The sequence below is a fragment of the Eriocheir sinensis genome, chromosome 45 (assembly GCF_024679095.1).
Source record: "Eriocheir sinensis breed Jianghai 21 chromosome 45, ASM2467909v1, whole genome shotgun sequence".
Classification (NCBI taxonomy): Eukaryota; Metazoa; Arthropoda; class Malacostraca; order Decapoda; family Varunidae; genus Eriocheir; species Eriocheir sinensis.
Genome location: NC_066553.1, coordinates 7,337,534 through 7,354,803, shown reverse-complemented (window position 1 = coordinate 7,354,803; position 17,270 = coordinate 7,337,534). Strand labels below are relative to the sequence as shown.

Here is a 17,270-nt window from a genome sequence, read left to right as displayed (position 1 = left end):
TCTTCTTTTGACGTCCTCGCCTTCTTTTTCCTTTTTCCCTTTTGCTTTATTTTTTTCTTCGTCTTCCTTCTTCTTCCTACTCCTTTTTTTTTCTTCGTCTCCTTTTCCTCCTTCTCTTCATTATCATCATCATCATAATTATCGATTCCTTCTCTCTTGTTCGTCCTTTCTACATATATCCTTTTTCTTTTCTTTATTCTTCTACATTTTCTTTTTCATTTTCTTCTTCCTCCTTCCCCTCCTCCTCTTCCTCTCCTTCCTCCTCAAACATTTTTCCTTTTTTCTCCGTTTTCCAGCTAAAATTCTTCCTCCTCTTCCTCCTCCCTTTCCTCGTCCTCCTCCTCCTCTCTTTCCTCCTCAAACATTTCCCTTTTTTCTCCGTCTTCCAGCTCAAATTCTTCCTCCTCTTCCTCCTCAGCCTTAAGATAATCTATGAAAATATATGAAGTAAAGTTTGTCTACCGCCACTCATAATACTTCAGTGGCAAATATTACCAAGTTTACTCGTGCTGCTTATATACCCAGCATGTTCTTTTCCTTGACGCTTATTGGCCTCCCCCTTGACACTCATTTGTTATTTGTCTTTTCCTAATATCTCTGTTTTCCGTCCTTCCGTTCTGCATGACTATTTTTTTTCCATCTGTTCTCTTTTTCATATTTTTTCTTTCTTTTCTTCTTTCCTTCTCTCTTTTCTTTTCTCTCTCTTTTCTCTTCTCTTTCTTTTCTCTTTTCTCTTCTCTCTCTCTCTCTCTCTCTCTCTCTCTCTCTCTCTCTCTCTCTCTCTCTCTCTCTCTCTCTCTCTCTCTCTCTCTCTCTCTCTCACACACACACACACCTCTCGCTTTTCCTCCCTTGCGTGGCTTGTGTTCCCGTGGATATACAAATCCGTTCAGCCGCCCACAATCCTGCCTTTTCCTTCTTGAGTCGCCCTCGCCGCCCCAGTCCGCAGCGGCAGACAGCAGGAAACCAATATTCGCGGTGTGTCTATATAAACTTTAATGCATCACGGTTGACGGACGCAGATCAACAGTTATCACGCTGCTGTATTTGGTTACCTAAAGATGCAACTACTTGTAATAAGCTTTAATTTGATTGATATGATATGGATCTTTAAAGTGTAAGGGAATTTCAGATATTTTTCTTGGTCTCGTCTAATATCGTTGGTGACTGTTTCCCTGGTGCAGCCCTGAGCCAGCCTTATTAGAAGTATTATCCTGCCTGCAAGCAGCGAAGTGTGTGCCTATATCGTTATCAGGCTCCCCTGGAAGGAATGTGGGCGGAAGAAAAATGCTTGAGCCTTCTCAAGGATTCCCTCCTCACTCCGTCTTTCCTCTTCCTTCTCAGCGTCAGGAGCATGGCCCCACAGTGCACCATGACAAAAAAATATATTGTGTAATATTATAATTGAATTACACATGCTCAGTGCATCCACAAATTAGATTGATAAATTATTCAAATATTGGTATGAATCATAAAACTGGCATAGTTTCCGTATCTGACGAATTTACTACAAAATATTCTCAGGCAGACATATTTACAATAATCAGACTTTTCATGATTTTGATTTTCACAAAACTCTGTGTTTTCATTTTATTATGAGGAACACGCTCACTCCTTCCTCTTGCACGCCTCAGGACTTAGCAGCTACAACTCAGGCATATGCTGTTTTATTCTGTTCTGTCCCGTTCCTTGCTTCCTCAGCCGGGGCCAAACAGGGGCTCATAAGCACCCTAGCTGGTGCTGCAGGTCGTGATGGTGATGAGTCTTGTTTCCGTTGCAGGTCGTCGAGATGGTGGTGACGGTGGGCAGGTGTGGCCTCAGGTGCGGCAAGGCGGTGCTGCTCGTCTTCAACCTCGTGTTCTTTGTGAGTATACTGTTCTGGGAATGTAACCTTCCCGCCTCCATCATTCCTCATTTCTGTCGGTGTGTGAATGTGTGCGTGCGTGCGTGCGTGTGTGTGTGTGTGTGTGTGTGTGTGTGTGTGTGTGTGTGTGTGTCAAGAAAACTCGGGTACTACTTTTTCCTTTTCCTTTTTCTGGGAACACATCACAAGAGCCTCCGTTGATGTTTCGTTGTTGTTTTAAAGACGATCCCTTCGAACCCTTGCTACTGTTCCTTGTGTCTGTTGTTGTTTTCTCACGACCTCCTTGAACCCCTCGCCACTGCGGCTGTCTCCTTGTTCTAGTTGTCGGACAATAACTACCTAATAGCCCCTAACCCAACATAGCTTGCCTTGCTCTCCCATGGAAAAGCCATGCTCCAGTTTATATTTCTTATCTCACTTTTATCTATAAGGCATACGTGTTCCTTAAGCTAAGCCTTAATGTGTGTAAAAACAAAAAGTTATTAATTACTTCTAATGTCACCCTGAAACCCCGTACCACACCCCATAGATCTTTCCATCGCCTCCAGGTGGGCGGTACCGCACTCTTTAAGAACCAGTGACCGAGGGAAAGTCTGTGAAAGTGGAATCTGCAAAGGGCCTGTCCGTGCGTGGGCGTCTGTGTGTCCACCTCGTCTATTTATTCTCGTGCCAGGCTGGCCACAGATAATCTAATTACCGCCGCGTTCAGTCACAGTATCAAAAACCCTTTTGCTCTTTCCTTTTTTTCTACATCAACAATTGACAAATTCGAAAAAAAGACTTTTGTGTACTTTGAAGACTCGCACGTAATTTCAGTCCCCGAGGAGCGTCACATTTCCATTACACAGATTGCCTCGCCTCCGCACGCACAGCCGCGCGAGTCAATTTTTCTCCTTTACTTCCAGATTTTAATTTAGTTTTCCCATTTACATCTGACATCCTTGTTAGCGTGAATTATTTCATGAATAATTATCAAGTAAATTTCCCTGTAATATTTAATTAATCACTGAGCTGACGCGGCACCGATGCCTTTTTAATCATACTCTCGCAGATTTATCATGCTTTGCTTGATCAAAATTCGATCTCGCCGGGTTCGTCGCACGGCAAGATTTTTTTTATTCCGACATGACTAATAAGTTTCAATTTAGATGGTGATACACTTTTTGATGTATAAAGGACAGTCAGCACATACGAATCTCTTTCTAATTTATTTTCATGAAATATTCTTGAGCAATATTACTGCTTCATATAGCAAATGTGCATAACAAGACCGGTATTATTAAAAGTATTATCCGATACTTTAGACAGATGCCCCCGGAATAAAATGTACGGAGGATGAAGAGGTACTCGAAGCATGCCAAGGATCCTTTCCGTGACCGTGGTCTTTCATATACTGTAAATGATTTTAAATTTACAGGAAATACACATGAATAAAATATACTGTCATGGAGAAAATAGGCAAGAAATGGCTCAAGATGATTAATGAATGACTGGAATATATTAAACAGATGTGTAGGTGATACAAACACGACTGGCAATTTCATGTCAGGACGCCTCGCCTCCCGAAATTGACCTATCTTTCGGCCACTCCTCTAACTCTTTCTAGGAGCAGTGAGTAGCGGTCTTCTTTTTTTTTACATTTGTTACTTTTTTTATACCCTTGAACTGACTCCTCTGCTGTAAAAAAAAAGAAAATAAAAAAAATAAGGTTAAATAGATATGTGGGTGGGGAGGAAAGCTGCTGAATAATTAGTTCCTGGAAGCTATCATGAGTAAGCTGACTGGTCTCTTGTACAGCGGTCTCCTCATAACACTACATGCCAATTCCCTAGTAATTTTTATTCTAGAACGAGAGAATAAACATTGCCTGGTTGACGTGAACCTAAAACCTTTCCATTTATTTCCATTTTGGACTTTTGTAGCACTGTGAACAACCTCCCTCCTCTTGTACCCTCAGACCCCCGTAATCGAGATACATGTAACTGAGGGTCCTGAGTTCTAAAGTGTATTTTTATTTTGCTATGTCCCTTCCCTTCCCTCGTAGCGTCCTGTGCGTGTCCCAACCGATAACCCTTGTCTCGTGCCTGTCATATTTACCTTTTCCTCCGTAATTGGCTGTTAATGCGTTGAACATAGCAAACTCTCCTGATATAGCTTTTTATTGCACAGGTATAGTCTAACGAGGACGGAATCTTGAGTTATTATCAAAGAAGTTCAGGAGGATTCAAATGTTTAAAGGGAACTAGCTATGGGTGCCACCTTTCCCTGTCGACTACGGTGATATGCATACAAACCTACAAATTTACCTTCGTTTTATTAACCTTCGGCAGGCAATGCAGCAACCAACAACATTCCCTTTACTTTAGATCACCTTGGAGATAAAACTTCCATTTTCCACCTCTTCATAAAATCTTGTAATCGTTCATTTTATTAAGTCTCTCCTCCAGATAAAAACACGTATCGCGGCGCTGCGGGGTATTCCTGGCGCGGAGCCTCGCAGGTGTTTCCACGATATGAGTGCTGCTCTCACGCCATGGAATTCGCTGTGCCCGGAACGTATTATTATCATTATCATCATCATTATCATTATTATTATTACTCGTATTATTATTGACTACTACTACTACTACTATTACTATTACTACTACTAATACTACTACTACTACTAATAATAATAATAATAACAATAAAATAATGATAACAATAATAATAGAATACACGTTCGTCAAAAAACAATCAAGCATTCATCAAAAACAAATCAAATGTTCATCTGAAAAAAACCCCGCGAATTGAAAAATAAACGTTATCCGAAAATAAAATGAAAGATTATATAAAAAAACAACAACAGCATCCATTTCTGAAACTGGCAACACAAATCAACTACCTCCGCAATAATGGCACTGGAGCTGACCTTTACGCGTCCTCTGCTTCCGCTAGTGTCCGCCCGAACAAACTCACTATTACGTACACTCGCTCAACCCCCGACACCTTCCATGCACCCACCCACCCTCTGCCTCTCTCCCCACGAACGCTGCCAGATTGTCGTACTCAGCCTCTTATAATTCCCGACTTCCGAACCAAAAACTGTCTCCTGTGCCCCAGTAACGAGATTCATGTATATTTATCGTTGAAATAGTTAATTCCTGATGTTTCTTGACTTTAGTTAGGCTTCAGAAACCGGTAAATGTTATGGTCTAAGTACGATAATTTGGCGACGGTGCTCCCCAGACTCCAGCCACACCACCACCCATTACCACCATACACCCACTCTTCACCTCACCCACACTCCTGCCACACCCTCAACTCGTCCCCACCTCTGCCCTCCCACCTACCCACCCTCCACCTTTCACACCACATTCGAGTCACATCCCAACGCATTCCCCCACCTCCTCCAATCTACCCACACTCCCTCAACCTCCTTCACCACACTCCAGCAACACTCCAGACCATCCCCACCACCACTCACCTACACACACAGCTTCCACGTCTCCCACCACACACGAGTCACACCGCAGCCCTTCCCAACCACCGCCCACTTCTCACGCCACACTGAACCCGTCCCTCCCCCGCCCAGCCCAGGCCCCTCCATGATGCAAAGCGAGGCAAGTCTGGACCTAAAATTCATGACAGGCAATCAATTAACTCATTTGTGACGGAAACTCGAGGTGGATTTTTCCTGCGTGTTGATATAAGAAGAGGAAGGTGAGAGTGTCCAGAGGGGCGAGGGAGGGAGCAAGGGATGGCGGCCGGAAAGAGGAAGCAGAGAGCAAAAAAAAGTGCATGCAAAGTGAGAGGTAAAGGTAAAGCTGAGGGCGTAAGGGAAAAATGAAATTCAAAAGGAAACCAGAATTTTACCTTGTATTATTTTATTTCGCTTGATTATACACAAATTCCGCCCATATTACTTTTTTAATCTATTTCCCCAGATTAGGTCATATTACTTTTTCAATTTACTGGCCTTTTCATTACGAGGACTTTGCAGGCGCAGTGGCATTTGAACATAAAAGCTGAGGAACTAATACGATACGGAAGGGAAATGCTTGATTCTTTGCCGCGGAAACTACAGTCAAAAAATAATTTCACGATTTAAAAACGGGCTTGTGAAAACTACCCAATATAGGAATGTTTGTTTCGTCTGCTTTTGTTTGTTTGTCTGCTTGCTTCATTGTATATATATTGTTTGCTTGTGTGTGTGTGTGTGTGTGTGTGTGTGTGTGTGTGTGTGTGTGTGTGTGTGTGTGTATGTGTGTGTGTGTGTGTGTGTTTGCACTCGAATGAAATATATCGCTATGTATTTTTTTTTGTTGTCTCTGGGGTCTCCTGTCAAGCTCCTTCAGGCTATGGAAATATGCTGTGGGACTGCAGAAATAATCTCTCTCTCTCTCTCTCTCTCTCTCTCTCTCTCTCTCTCTCTCTCTCTCTCTCTCTCTCTCTCTCTCTCTCTCTCTCTCTCTCTCTCTCTCTCTCTCTCTCTCTCTCTCTCTCTCTCTCTCTCACATCCCCCCCCCCCACACACACACACACACAGACACCGATAACCTCTTCAGTCTTTTCTTCACCTTCACTGGACGATTTTGGTTAATATAACCTTCAGGCCTGACCTCCTCCTCCTCCTCCTCCTCCTCCTCCTCCTCCTCACTACCAAATGTCATGGGTGGCGAACCACTACATGTTGTGCAAGAGGAAAAGAGACGGGTCACCATCATATGTTATCCTTGTATAAAATTCGCTAAGGGCCCCACCTGATACCATCACTGAGGACGAAACCCTATGAAGAACCAACGTTGATCACTCAAACTCTTCACGCACAAACCTTCAAGAAACGCATTGATCGCCACTTTGCTGCAACAGGAGTGAACCTGAACGTTCCCAGAGGTACACAAGCTTTAATCCTTCCGTGCAAGCCACTTCTGTTAAATCACTGAACGCAGGCACCCCTGTAATGAGCCAACAGGCTTCCTTTTTCTCCTCCTTCTCCTACTCCTCGCCATCTATCTCATCATAATACAAAAATGAGTGGAAAAAATCTTATCGTGGTTCGGTGCGAGGGAGATTTTTATGCCATTATATTCTTTCTGCGAGTCCGGAGCGTGATAATAAATTGTTCCATTCTTCTTCCTCTCTGTGCCCATCAACGCTACTTATTGGGTCTCTCCACTACGTTCACGAGTACGCCATATTTCTTTTTCTTTTAGTTGTGTTGTTAGCTCAGCACCTTCTGTCTCCCTATTTTTCCTCCTTGTCATTTTCGTTTGTTTCACCTTAACCCGGTAGCAGCAGGGATCATGTTTCTTAATGGTCCCTCCAAGCGAGAAAAATGAGAAAAAATCACCCCTCACACAAACCATTTCATAATATGTATCAACGCATTTGTGATCAGATTATGTATCATCTATTTTTGGGGGGTTTATATCATGGCACAAATTCTCATCCTACTTCTCCACCTGCTCCTCTTTTTCACCTCTTTTCTCCTGTTTTTCATTTTCTACTTATTTCACCTCCTCTTCCTCTTCCTCCACCTCCGCCTCCTCATCTTCCTCCTCCTTCACTTTCACGTTCCGAGTCACTTCTTCCACCGTTTCCTGTTCCTCCTCCTCCCCGGCTTTCCCTGTGCTCTCCTTTCCATGCATGGCCTGGTTGCCGCAAGACCATGTAAGGCGCTCTGGAGTACATCGACCGCACACATTTTCACGGCACTAACGACAAGCCGAACATCAAGATTTAGCCTTTTGTTGATTGCCTCGTCAGGAACCAGGTCAGTGGAGGTAAGAGGGTCAATACAACGACTAGGAAATGTTACTGCGTTCCATGACGAGATTGAATGACGTCGCGGGTGTCATTGATGCTTTTAAGGAACGTGTGAAGTCTGGCTCACTGCATGATACTTGAGCGATAACCAGACAGAACGATCTGAGAACCGCCCGGCAAAGTATCAGTGGATCATTCGCCAATAATAGGAAAAGTCACGTCACATAACTGTAGCGGCATTCTTCCGATAATCAATGCGCGCTCTACTTTTTATGACGTTCAGTGTCCACGATAGGCTGAGGATCCGGTCGTATTAAGAGACATATCGCCGCCTAAGAACACATAATTGACAAGGCTTTCGTGGGAGTTGTGGGCATTTCCATGGGTAGTTTTATGACCCTGGTGGTAGTTTAACCCTTCTTCTGTACCCTGAGCCTAAAAAACACTCATTAGAGCCTGATTGATCCCCCCTTTGACCTTTAGAAATAGCTGATGTGAGAAGCGAAAGTGTCTTGTAATACCAGCTTTTCGAAGGTCTACGTATACAGCGTTGACAAATTAGTATGATTCATTTATGAACATCCATTTGTTCCACGACGACGGCCTCCATTTAATGCTGTTTGTTCGGTACGTCATGATAGGCCATTAACGAAGCGATAGTCGACTACAAAAAGTCTACTCTAGTGAGTGGAGCTTCGAGAACCAATGACCAGCCAAACAGTAACAACAACGTGGCAAGGGAACATGACGAAATTAGTGCTTACATTGCAATGAAGCAATCGAATACAATAGCCATCGGCGAAACTTGGGGCAGCTCTGAACATTCAATGTCTACTAGCTCTCACTCACGGGGTGTGAAAGTTAAAAAAATAACACAACAAGGGGTGAGGCGTAATATGCTAAATCAGAAGCATGCTCTCTGTCGCTGTGGGGTTCTTGAAAGGTCTGGACTTCCGAAAATCCCGTAAATTCTCAGCAATAAAAGTATAAAATAAAATATCTGAAAATTGAGTTTCAGACTCACAGCCCCTCTAGTCCTTATTATTATTTAAATATCTGACCAGTCACATCTCTCATAGGGTAAGCAAAAGCCAGATAAAACCTGCTCTTAAGTTTATTGAAAGCAACAAGAAACTCGCTGGAAATTAATAATAATTAATTCATACCAAGCACACAGCAACCTAGCTATCTATCTTAAAACATCCTAGCAAATAGATTACTTAGCTGTAGGTGGGAGAAAGCCAAGCCACACCTTGTCTTCCTCGTGGTCTGGATCCCTGGAGTCCTTCAATCCTCTCTGCAACACGCCGTGCCCTCCTTACCTCCCACGTCTACGCTCACCTGAGTACACAGTCACTCTGGACTTGTGGATACTACACGGCTGGAAAGACCACCACGATGAGCAACGTGGCGCGGGAGGATGTGAGGGATGTCTTGTCGCGGTGAAGTCTGGGCAGGAGATTCTTGGAAATGGCGGCGGGACCCACACTGCTCCGCTCCCCGGCCGCGGTCAAGATGCCAGCTCTCGCCATACTGACATCTCGTTTTCTGTGTAACATTTACACTAAACGCCCTATGGCTATGGATTGTTATTTATTAATAGCCTAACACATACACTAGGATTTAGTGGGTCATGCATCCCACACATAGCTCAGCTTTGGCAGTAACAACGAATATGATTTGAAAAGCTCCCTGCTCCCGCCTGCCTGTTTGTCCGCCTTGGTGAGGGCTTAGTTCCCGCTCTCTCAATCAAAATGTCGGTGACTCCCGCGGTATTTTTCCACGGACCACTCCCTGAATAATTAAACCATGACGGTCGCAAACGTATAAAACAAACAGGGCGCAGATATATACGATTCCTTTTTGTCGAAATGCCCGCTAACAACAACAGCAAGCTAAAAGACAACGTATGCACCACTCCAAAGCAACAGGCATACAACGTCACTGCCCTGTATGATCATATTCAGTCTGAAGTACATTATATATATGCGATAATTATCTGAGACCAACAAGGTAGCAGACTGATGGTGGAAAACTCATTCCCCACACACACACATTAACAAACTTGACCAGATTATTCAGTAGTCTGAAAAGTGAAAATATTCTTTACCCTTTGAAAAGTGTAAAGTGGGCTACGAAATTGTTTATTTTTTTCACATGTCAGCCTATAGTGCCGGTAGACTTTCTTGGTGGGGCCTGATGGTTGGCCCCAGCCCATAATGGCGCATGCAAGTGTTTATAGTGGTGCCATCTTGCTTGGCTCATGCTGCCCCCCGGAGCTCATATTTGATCATCTCTTTACAGAGAGAATCTAGAGTCCGGGTTGATAGGTGGTCTTCAGGACTGCATGTGGGTAGTTTCTATGCCATTCGACATTGACTGAAAAATCCCAGCTTGTGGTGTCAGCGTGACGCGAACCCGCGTCCTTCTGGACGCTTCGATGGCACGCTAACCACTCAGCCACTGCCTCCTCGACATCGATAAATTCGAAAGACCTCAAAGTCGAAAACAATATTATCGTTGAGGTCACGTCAGTAGGATGTACGAATCAGGTGACTATATGTTTGAGAAGGAAAGATTATGATGGAAATTTTATATAGGTCTCCAAATATTAGAACAAAGTTGATGACATCAATCACCCCATTATTTTACGTTCGAAACTTATCCGATAACTAGAAAGACGGGCTTCAGACCCGATCACGGCATTATAGTACAGAGTTTTGCTTTTTTTTTTCTCTCAGATCGAGTTATGTCATTGGAACAAACTTTCTGTTTCCCCCCCAAGAAAAAAAGACTCGAAAATTTTTCAACATTAAAAATCCCATTGACCATTATTTCGTTAAGGTAAGGTAAAGGTGGATGCATACGCTATAGCTGCGCGTGGCTAAGGTGTTCATCTCCGAACCGTTGGCCCATTGAGCTGGGATTCGAACCCGGGCTGAGATTCGAACCCGGGCCAGCGGAGTCGTAGCCAGGCACGCTAAGCACAGCTTCACGGAGGTGTGACAGGAGTAAATTGAACATTCTCGTGGGAACGTTCAGCAAGTGCTTTAACCTGTACTGCAGGTCACTGAAGTGCCTGAAGAATAATTTAATTACTAAAGTAGGCATCTTTGCTACCTGAAATTTTTGTCGTCCTCCTCCAACTCCTCACTCATTTTACCTCTTAAGGAGCTAAATGGCCTCAGCGACTCCTTCTCCTGCTGCTCTACTTAATGTACCTCCATAACAAGAGACAAAAATAGATACGAGATACCAAAATGGCGGGAGTGTCTTCGTCCAGTCTCCCTTCAACCCCAGCCAGCTCAATAATCCAGAACGAGTGGAGAAAATTAGAACACGAACCAAAGAGAAAAGGAAACCAGGAATAGAAGGGACGTCCTACGAAAATAGTCTTGGGTGGTGGCGAGGAGGAAAGAAAAGAAAAACCGATGGAAACTATTTGTGGACATACAATTAACAATGGTGTTTGTCGTGAGAGAGAGAGAGAGAGAGAGAGAGAGAGAGAGAGAGAGAGAGAGAGAGAGAGAGAGAGAGAGAGAGAGAGAGAGAGAGAGAGAGAGAGAGAGAGCTGAACAAAGACACAAGTAGAATTTGTGACAAATTATTAATATTATTGTTATTATGATCCTTGAAAGGGTATCAAATAAAAAAATATAGACGCAAACAGAGGAGAAATAGAAATGAAGAATAAAACAGTGATTATAAAGTAAGAAGAGTAAAGAAAAATGGTGGAGGGGTGGGGTGGGGGGGGGGTCAATAACTATACCTAATGAGTTATGAGCTGGGTGTTGACTTTTCCTTCAAACTAATCAATGTCAATAAGTGAAATAATCTCATCGGCGAATTCAATTACATACTTTGATCGAATTAGGAATACATGAACGAGAAACTTGGTTACTTGAGCAGAAAAAAAATGGTTGAAGAAGACACTCACTGATTTGTAAACTACGGTTCAAAGGGCAAAGGTCAAACAAAGATCAATGCAGATTTGTACTTTAAAATTATCTAAAAACTGACATATTTTTATACTGGAGCGTAATGGCATTATCGCTCGCCAGTGGCCGTTTAAAGAGATTTATTTTTTCAAACAAAGGAGGGGGCGTGGCGCGTTGGTGCTTGTTTGATAAAAGTCAGGTAGAATATTATAAAAGGAACCACTTACACCCACTGACAAAAACTGAAAAAATAGTGCTTTACGGATAACTGAATCGAATGCAGAGATGAATGTAGCATCCAGAGAAGCTTAAACTTGATACATCAAGATCAAGAGTGCATCTCAAGTCACCAATTTATTTCTAAAACTAAACTGGGTATTTGGTGATTTTATTAAAATTCAAGAAATAGGAAAGACACGTCGTGGCTCAAACGCCGCAGCGGATCCACCTTATGTGTGAACCAATAAATGTGTGACCTTCCGAGGACTCCCTACAAGGTGTGACTATATTCGTGACTTTGGAAGTCACACTTTCGTGAATATCGCTTCTGTAGTGCGTGACTCCCGCCGGAGCCACTAATGGGGAGAGCTGGGCCACTCGCCATCTTGCATTTATGCCGCTCATGTTCATTGCCTCCTATCAGGCGTTCCTGCCTCAACACAAGCTGCTAAAATTTCAGATATCACCATTTTTATCTAATGGTGTTAAACTTGTATTGAGGCTGATGCGATGGGTAGGTAGCGAGCCTGGGCGGCACAGATGGAGGAGGGAGTCTGGGACGCTCATGGCCAAACTCTCCCCATCCACGGCACGACTCTCGCTACTCTCTCGGGTCTTGCTGACGTCACTTACTTTGTGTATTTTGTCAATCTTTGTCAGTTTCTACATATACGCAATGTGTTACTGTTTCCGTGAATATGTCTTATACGAAGAGAAATGCAGAAAATCAGTACAAGGTTAGTTTCTTATACTCATACGTACATATTGTTTTATATATATATATATATATATATATATATATATATATATATATATATATATATATATATATATATATATATATATATATATGTATACATATATATATACATATATATATATATATATATATATATATATATATATATATATATATATATATATATATATATATATATATATATATATATATATATATATATATATATATATATATATATATATATATATATACACGCAAATGGAAGCCTTACATAGGAAAAAATATACTTAAAGTCTAGACTTACGAGATCGTAAAGTAATAGTGTAACGAGTTTTTGCAACTTGTATGTACCGAAGGAATAAAAAATAAAAATAGCCACCCACGACCGCGCTTGGCGCCCCTCTACTACCTGTACAGAGTAACGAGTGTTTACTTGCCCTCCTCAGGTGACGGGCCTGGCGGTGATGGTGGTGGGCGTGTGGTGCGTGGCCGGCGATGGCCGCGACGTGATGCTGGTGCTGGCCCCCACGCCTGCCCACCTGCCCACACTCATTCACCTCGCCTACGGACTGGTGGGGGCGGGCGGCGTGGTGCTCTTCACCTCCGTGCTGGGCGTGTGGGCGGCCCTGAAGGAGAACAAGTGCGGCTTGGGATGGGTAAGCTTGAGGGAGTCCTGCATCCTAAAGTCATGAAATTAATAATTGCTATGTTAAAGTTAAGTATACTGTTGTCGTTGTTGCTGTTGTTGTTGTTGTTGTTGTTGTTGTTGTTGTTGTTGTTGTTGTTGTTGTTGTTGTTGTTGTTGTTTTTAATAACAGTATTATTATTACTAATCTTTGATATTTTGTTTAATTTTATTAGTATTACTACAGCAATTACTGATAGTACCATCACCATACGAACAACAACAACAAAACTAACACACACAAGCATACACACACACACACACACACACACACACACACACACACACACACACGTAAGAACACAAGAGACACACAGGCTGAGAGAGGGACTGAACGCCACGACAAAGTGGCTGTGAGCGGCGGAATGAAATAACCTAACCTAGCCGAGTGTGTTGGAGCGTCTTGGTGAGCGGCACAACAGAATATGGCACACGCAGCCTAGCTTAAGTGGCCTGTCACGCTTGTTTTTTCTCCCCTTGTGTCCCCGTCTCGCCCTCCGCCGCCGCAGTACGTGTTGGTGGTGCTGGTGGTGATCGGCGGTGAGGTGGCGGTGGGGGTGCTGGGTGTCGTGTACCAGCTGCAGGCTGTCCACAACCTGGGCGCGTCCCTCACGGCGCGGCTGAAGGCTCACTATGCGTCTCCAGGGCACGAAACCTTCACCCTCGCCGTCGACTACGTGCAATACCAGGTGAGGATCAGGTCTCTCTCTCTCTCTCTCTCTCTCTCTCTCTCTCTCTCTCTCTCTCTCTCTCTCTCTCTCTCTCTCTCTCTCTCTCTCTCTCTCACTGACGAAGACAGGCAAAGCCTCCAAGAGGATTTGCACAAAATTTCAGCTTGGTCGGATAGATGGGAGATGCCCTTTCACGTAGACAAGTGCCAGGTCCTTCAAGTTGGAACGAGGAATAAGAAGTTCGAATACGAAATGCGCGGCGTTAAACTCAAAAGCGTTCAATGCGTCAAAGACTTGGGGGTCAAAATCGCGTCAAACCTCAAATTCTCACAGCAATGCATCGATGCAGCAAATAAAGCGAACAGAATGTTGGGCTTCATTAAAAGAAACTTTGTATTCAAGAATAAAGATGTAATACTCCCGCTCTACAACAGTTTAGTCAGACCCACTTGGAATATGCGGTACAGTTTGGTCTCCCCACCATGCAAAGGATATTGCTAAATTAGTGTTCAGCGTCGGGCAACGAAAATGATCCCTTCCTTGCGCAACAAATCCTACGAAGAAAGGCTACCCTTAACATGTTCTCTCTTGAGAAACGTCGCCTCCGAGGAAAACTGATCGAATGTTTTAAAATACTTAATGGTTTCACGAATAGACAGATCAACATTGTTTATGATCGATGACACTTTGCGCACGAGGAACAATGGCGTAAACCTCAGATGTAGACAAGTAAATTCAGACTGCACCAAATTTTTCTTCACCAACGTTGTAGTGCGAGAATGGAATAAGCTTCCACCGTCAGTGGTCCAGTGTAACACGATTGACTCCTTCAAAAATAAGCTCGACCGTCACTTCCTTCAACTTAATATCAACTAGAGTAGAAATGCAACGTTTTGGAGTCTTCTGATTAATGTAAATTCACTTAGGTTTAGGACAGACCACAAGTCTGGACCATGGTCTGTGGTCTGATTTTCTATGTAAATCTATGTAAATCTCTCTCTCTCTCTCTCTCTCTCTCTCTCACTTGACATGTAATCTTAAAAAGGAGCCTTGATTCAGGATTAACTGAAAACAAATCATACTAACAAGGGGACTTACGAGATTAAGCGGTTGATAGGGGAGGGAAAATACGAAATACGATATATATATATATATATATATATATATATATATATATATATATATATATATATATATATATATATATTTACTTTGTTGCCTATTGCGCCGGTAGGCATCTTCCCGGTGGGGCCTGATGGTCGGCCCAAGGCTTCTTCCAGGTGGGGCCTGATGGTCGGCCCAGCCCGTTCTGGCGCAGGCGAGTGTTTATAGTGGCGCCATCTTGCATTGGCTCATGCTACCCCCCGGAACTCGTTCTGGATACGCTTGGACGGCTTCCTCTAGAGTCCGGGTTGATGGGTGGTCTTCAGGACAGCATGTGGGTAGTTTTAAGCCACTCGGCGGTGACTGAAAAATCCGAGTGGTAGCGTGAGGATTCGAGCCCGCGTCGTCCATCACGCGGCGAATGTGGGTCCAGTACGCTACCAGTTCGGCCACCGCCTACCCTATACACACACACACACACACACACACACACACACACAGTTTTGTGTGTGTGTGTGTGTGTGTGTGTGTGTGTGTGTGTGTGTGTGAGCGCGCGCGCGCCCGCGCCCGTGTTTGAAACATATATCTTGGTTTAGGGTAACAATGGAAGAAAAATGGTCTTAACATGATAAAAGAAATTCCAGAAAAGGTATAAAAGTAGTTTTCGTGGAAGGAAGAGAAAGAAACACTCGTGGCAGGGCCAACAATTGGGCCGGAGAGGGCGGGAGGCAGGGCGGCAGGGAGTGAGGGTGACAAGTGTTTTGGATGCACCACCTTGACAAACACATAAAGATGACGTGGCGCCGCTCCCGCCCCTTGATCTACGTTTTCTGTTTCTCTTCGAATACTATTGTCTCGCCTCCCTTCCCTACTGAGTCAGCCGACCGCCACTACCACCCCGATGAAATGTTCTTCCGTGTTTTGTGAGACAACACTATCACTTTCTGGCGTGTTCCCTTCGTCGGCTCTTCCCCTCGGCTCTCCTTTGCACAACAGTATCTATTACTACCTATATTTCGCTACTTCTCTTCCGCGTTGTCTATTCCTGCACTAGCTGCCTCTCGTTGAGAGGACAATTTACAATGTAACTTTGAGGGTCTTTATTTTTCTTTACAAATGTCACACAAGAAAATACAGGGTCTGCGAGAGAACAGTTAGTCTTCCTGAGCAACGTTGGTTAACATCTATGTCCCTTTTTTCTTTATTTATGTACAGAGACTGTCTCTTACCCTTAACACGGCAAAGCATTACTCATCTAGAGACATATATAGGAGTTATTTGAGATCTATGGCGACAGGACTGCAGCCATAAATTTATAAAAGAAAAGATATTCTGATACAGGAGTGAGTTAGGTCGCGAGACACGCCTGAAGACGGTTTATTAAATAAACCGTCTTCAGGCTTGTTAAGAATAAACTTTATTCTTAACAAGCAGTAGTCAGGACGGCAGCACACCGAGGGAATACTGACAACTTAGATCTACGTTGTGATGACAATCATTTGTATGAGTCATAACAAAATCTATAGTCATGTTATAATAAGGCGACATTAAAAACAAAACAAAAATAATAAAAAAAAATATTAATGTTCAATCACTCATGATGACTTCCTTATGATTAACATTAAAAAGGAATACTAAAATTAGTTATTTAATTCACTTATGACGAGAGGACAGTGTACACATAACTGATTAATATGATAAGCAAATCTTAATTAACTAAATGATGGCGATGAAGGTGATGATGATGATGACAATAATTTCTCATACGATTGTAGTATTCCTTCATGTTAAATATTTTTTTTCCGGAAGCACCGCTTATACTATTTTCAGTTACAACCACCAGCATCAAGGATCCCGGTAATCCATCTCACCTCGTAACAGGACGACAAATATAACTTGGTTTTGATGAATCAGTTCCAAGATAACGCAAAGAACAATGAAATAAATGGTTGCACTGAATCACGTCGGGGATCATGCACAAACTTCGCACGATGTAATGAGTGTCAAGACGAGGCCGCGGCCCCAAGATACATTGTTACCCAGCCTTTGGCCCTTGGCTGCACAACACTAGCAGCGGCGCCATCCCTCACGGGAGATATTATGCATCATGCAGAGGAATTTAGGCGGAGGCAGACAACTAACGGTGGAATTGTCGAGTTACTCCTGCCTGCCTGCGTGCCTGCGTGCCAGTGTTACAACTTTTACAGATCAAGGAAAGGTTTTGACACCCTGAAGACTCATACTTTGGTGCTTCAGTCATCGCCATTCACCAAAACGGAACTTTCTCATTATTTACTCT

General features: G+C 43.3%; 1 protein-coding gene across 1 annotated transcript in view; it reads left to right on the top strand.

Moving 5' to 3' along the window:
* LOC126980688 (CD151 antigen-like) overlaps positions 1–17,270 on the top strand; it is a 58,243-nt gene that overhangs the window by 21,553 nt on the left and 19,420 nt on the right. Inside the window, exons 2-4 of the mRNA XM_050830821.1 lie at positions 1,781–1,864; positions 12,958–13,167; positions 13,706–13,885. Of these exons, the coding sequence (XP_050686778.1) occupies positions 1,781–1,864; positions 12,958–13,167; positions 13,706–13,885 (474 nt within the window). The remainder of the gene's footprint in view (positions 1–1,780; positions 1,865–12,957; positions 13,168–13,705; positions 13,886–17,270) is intronic.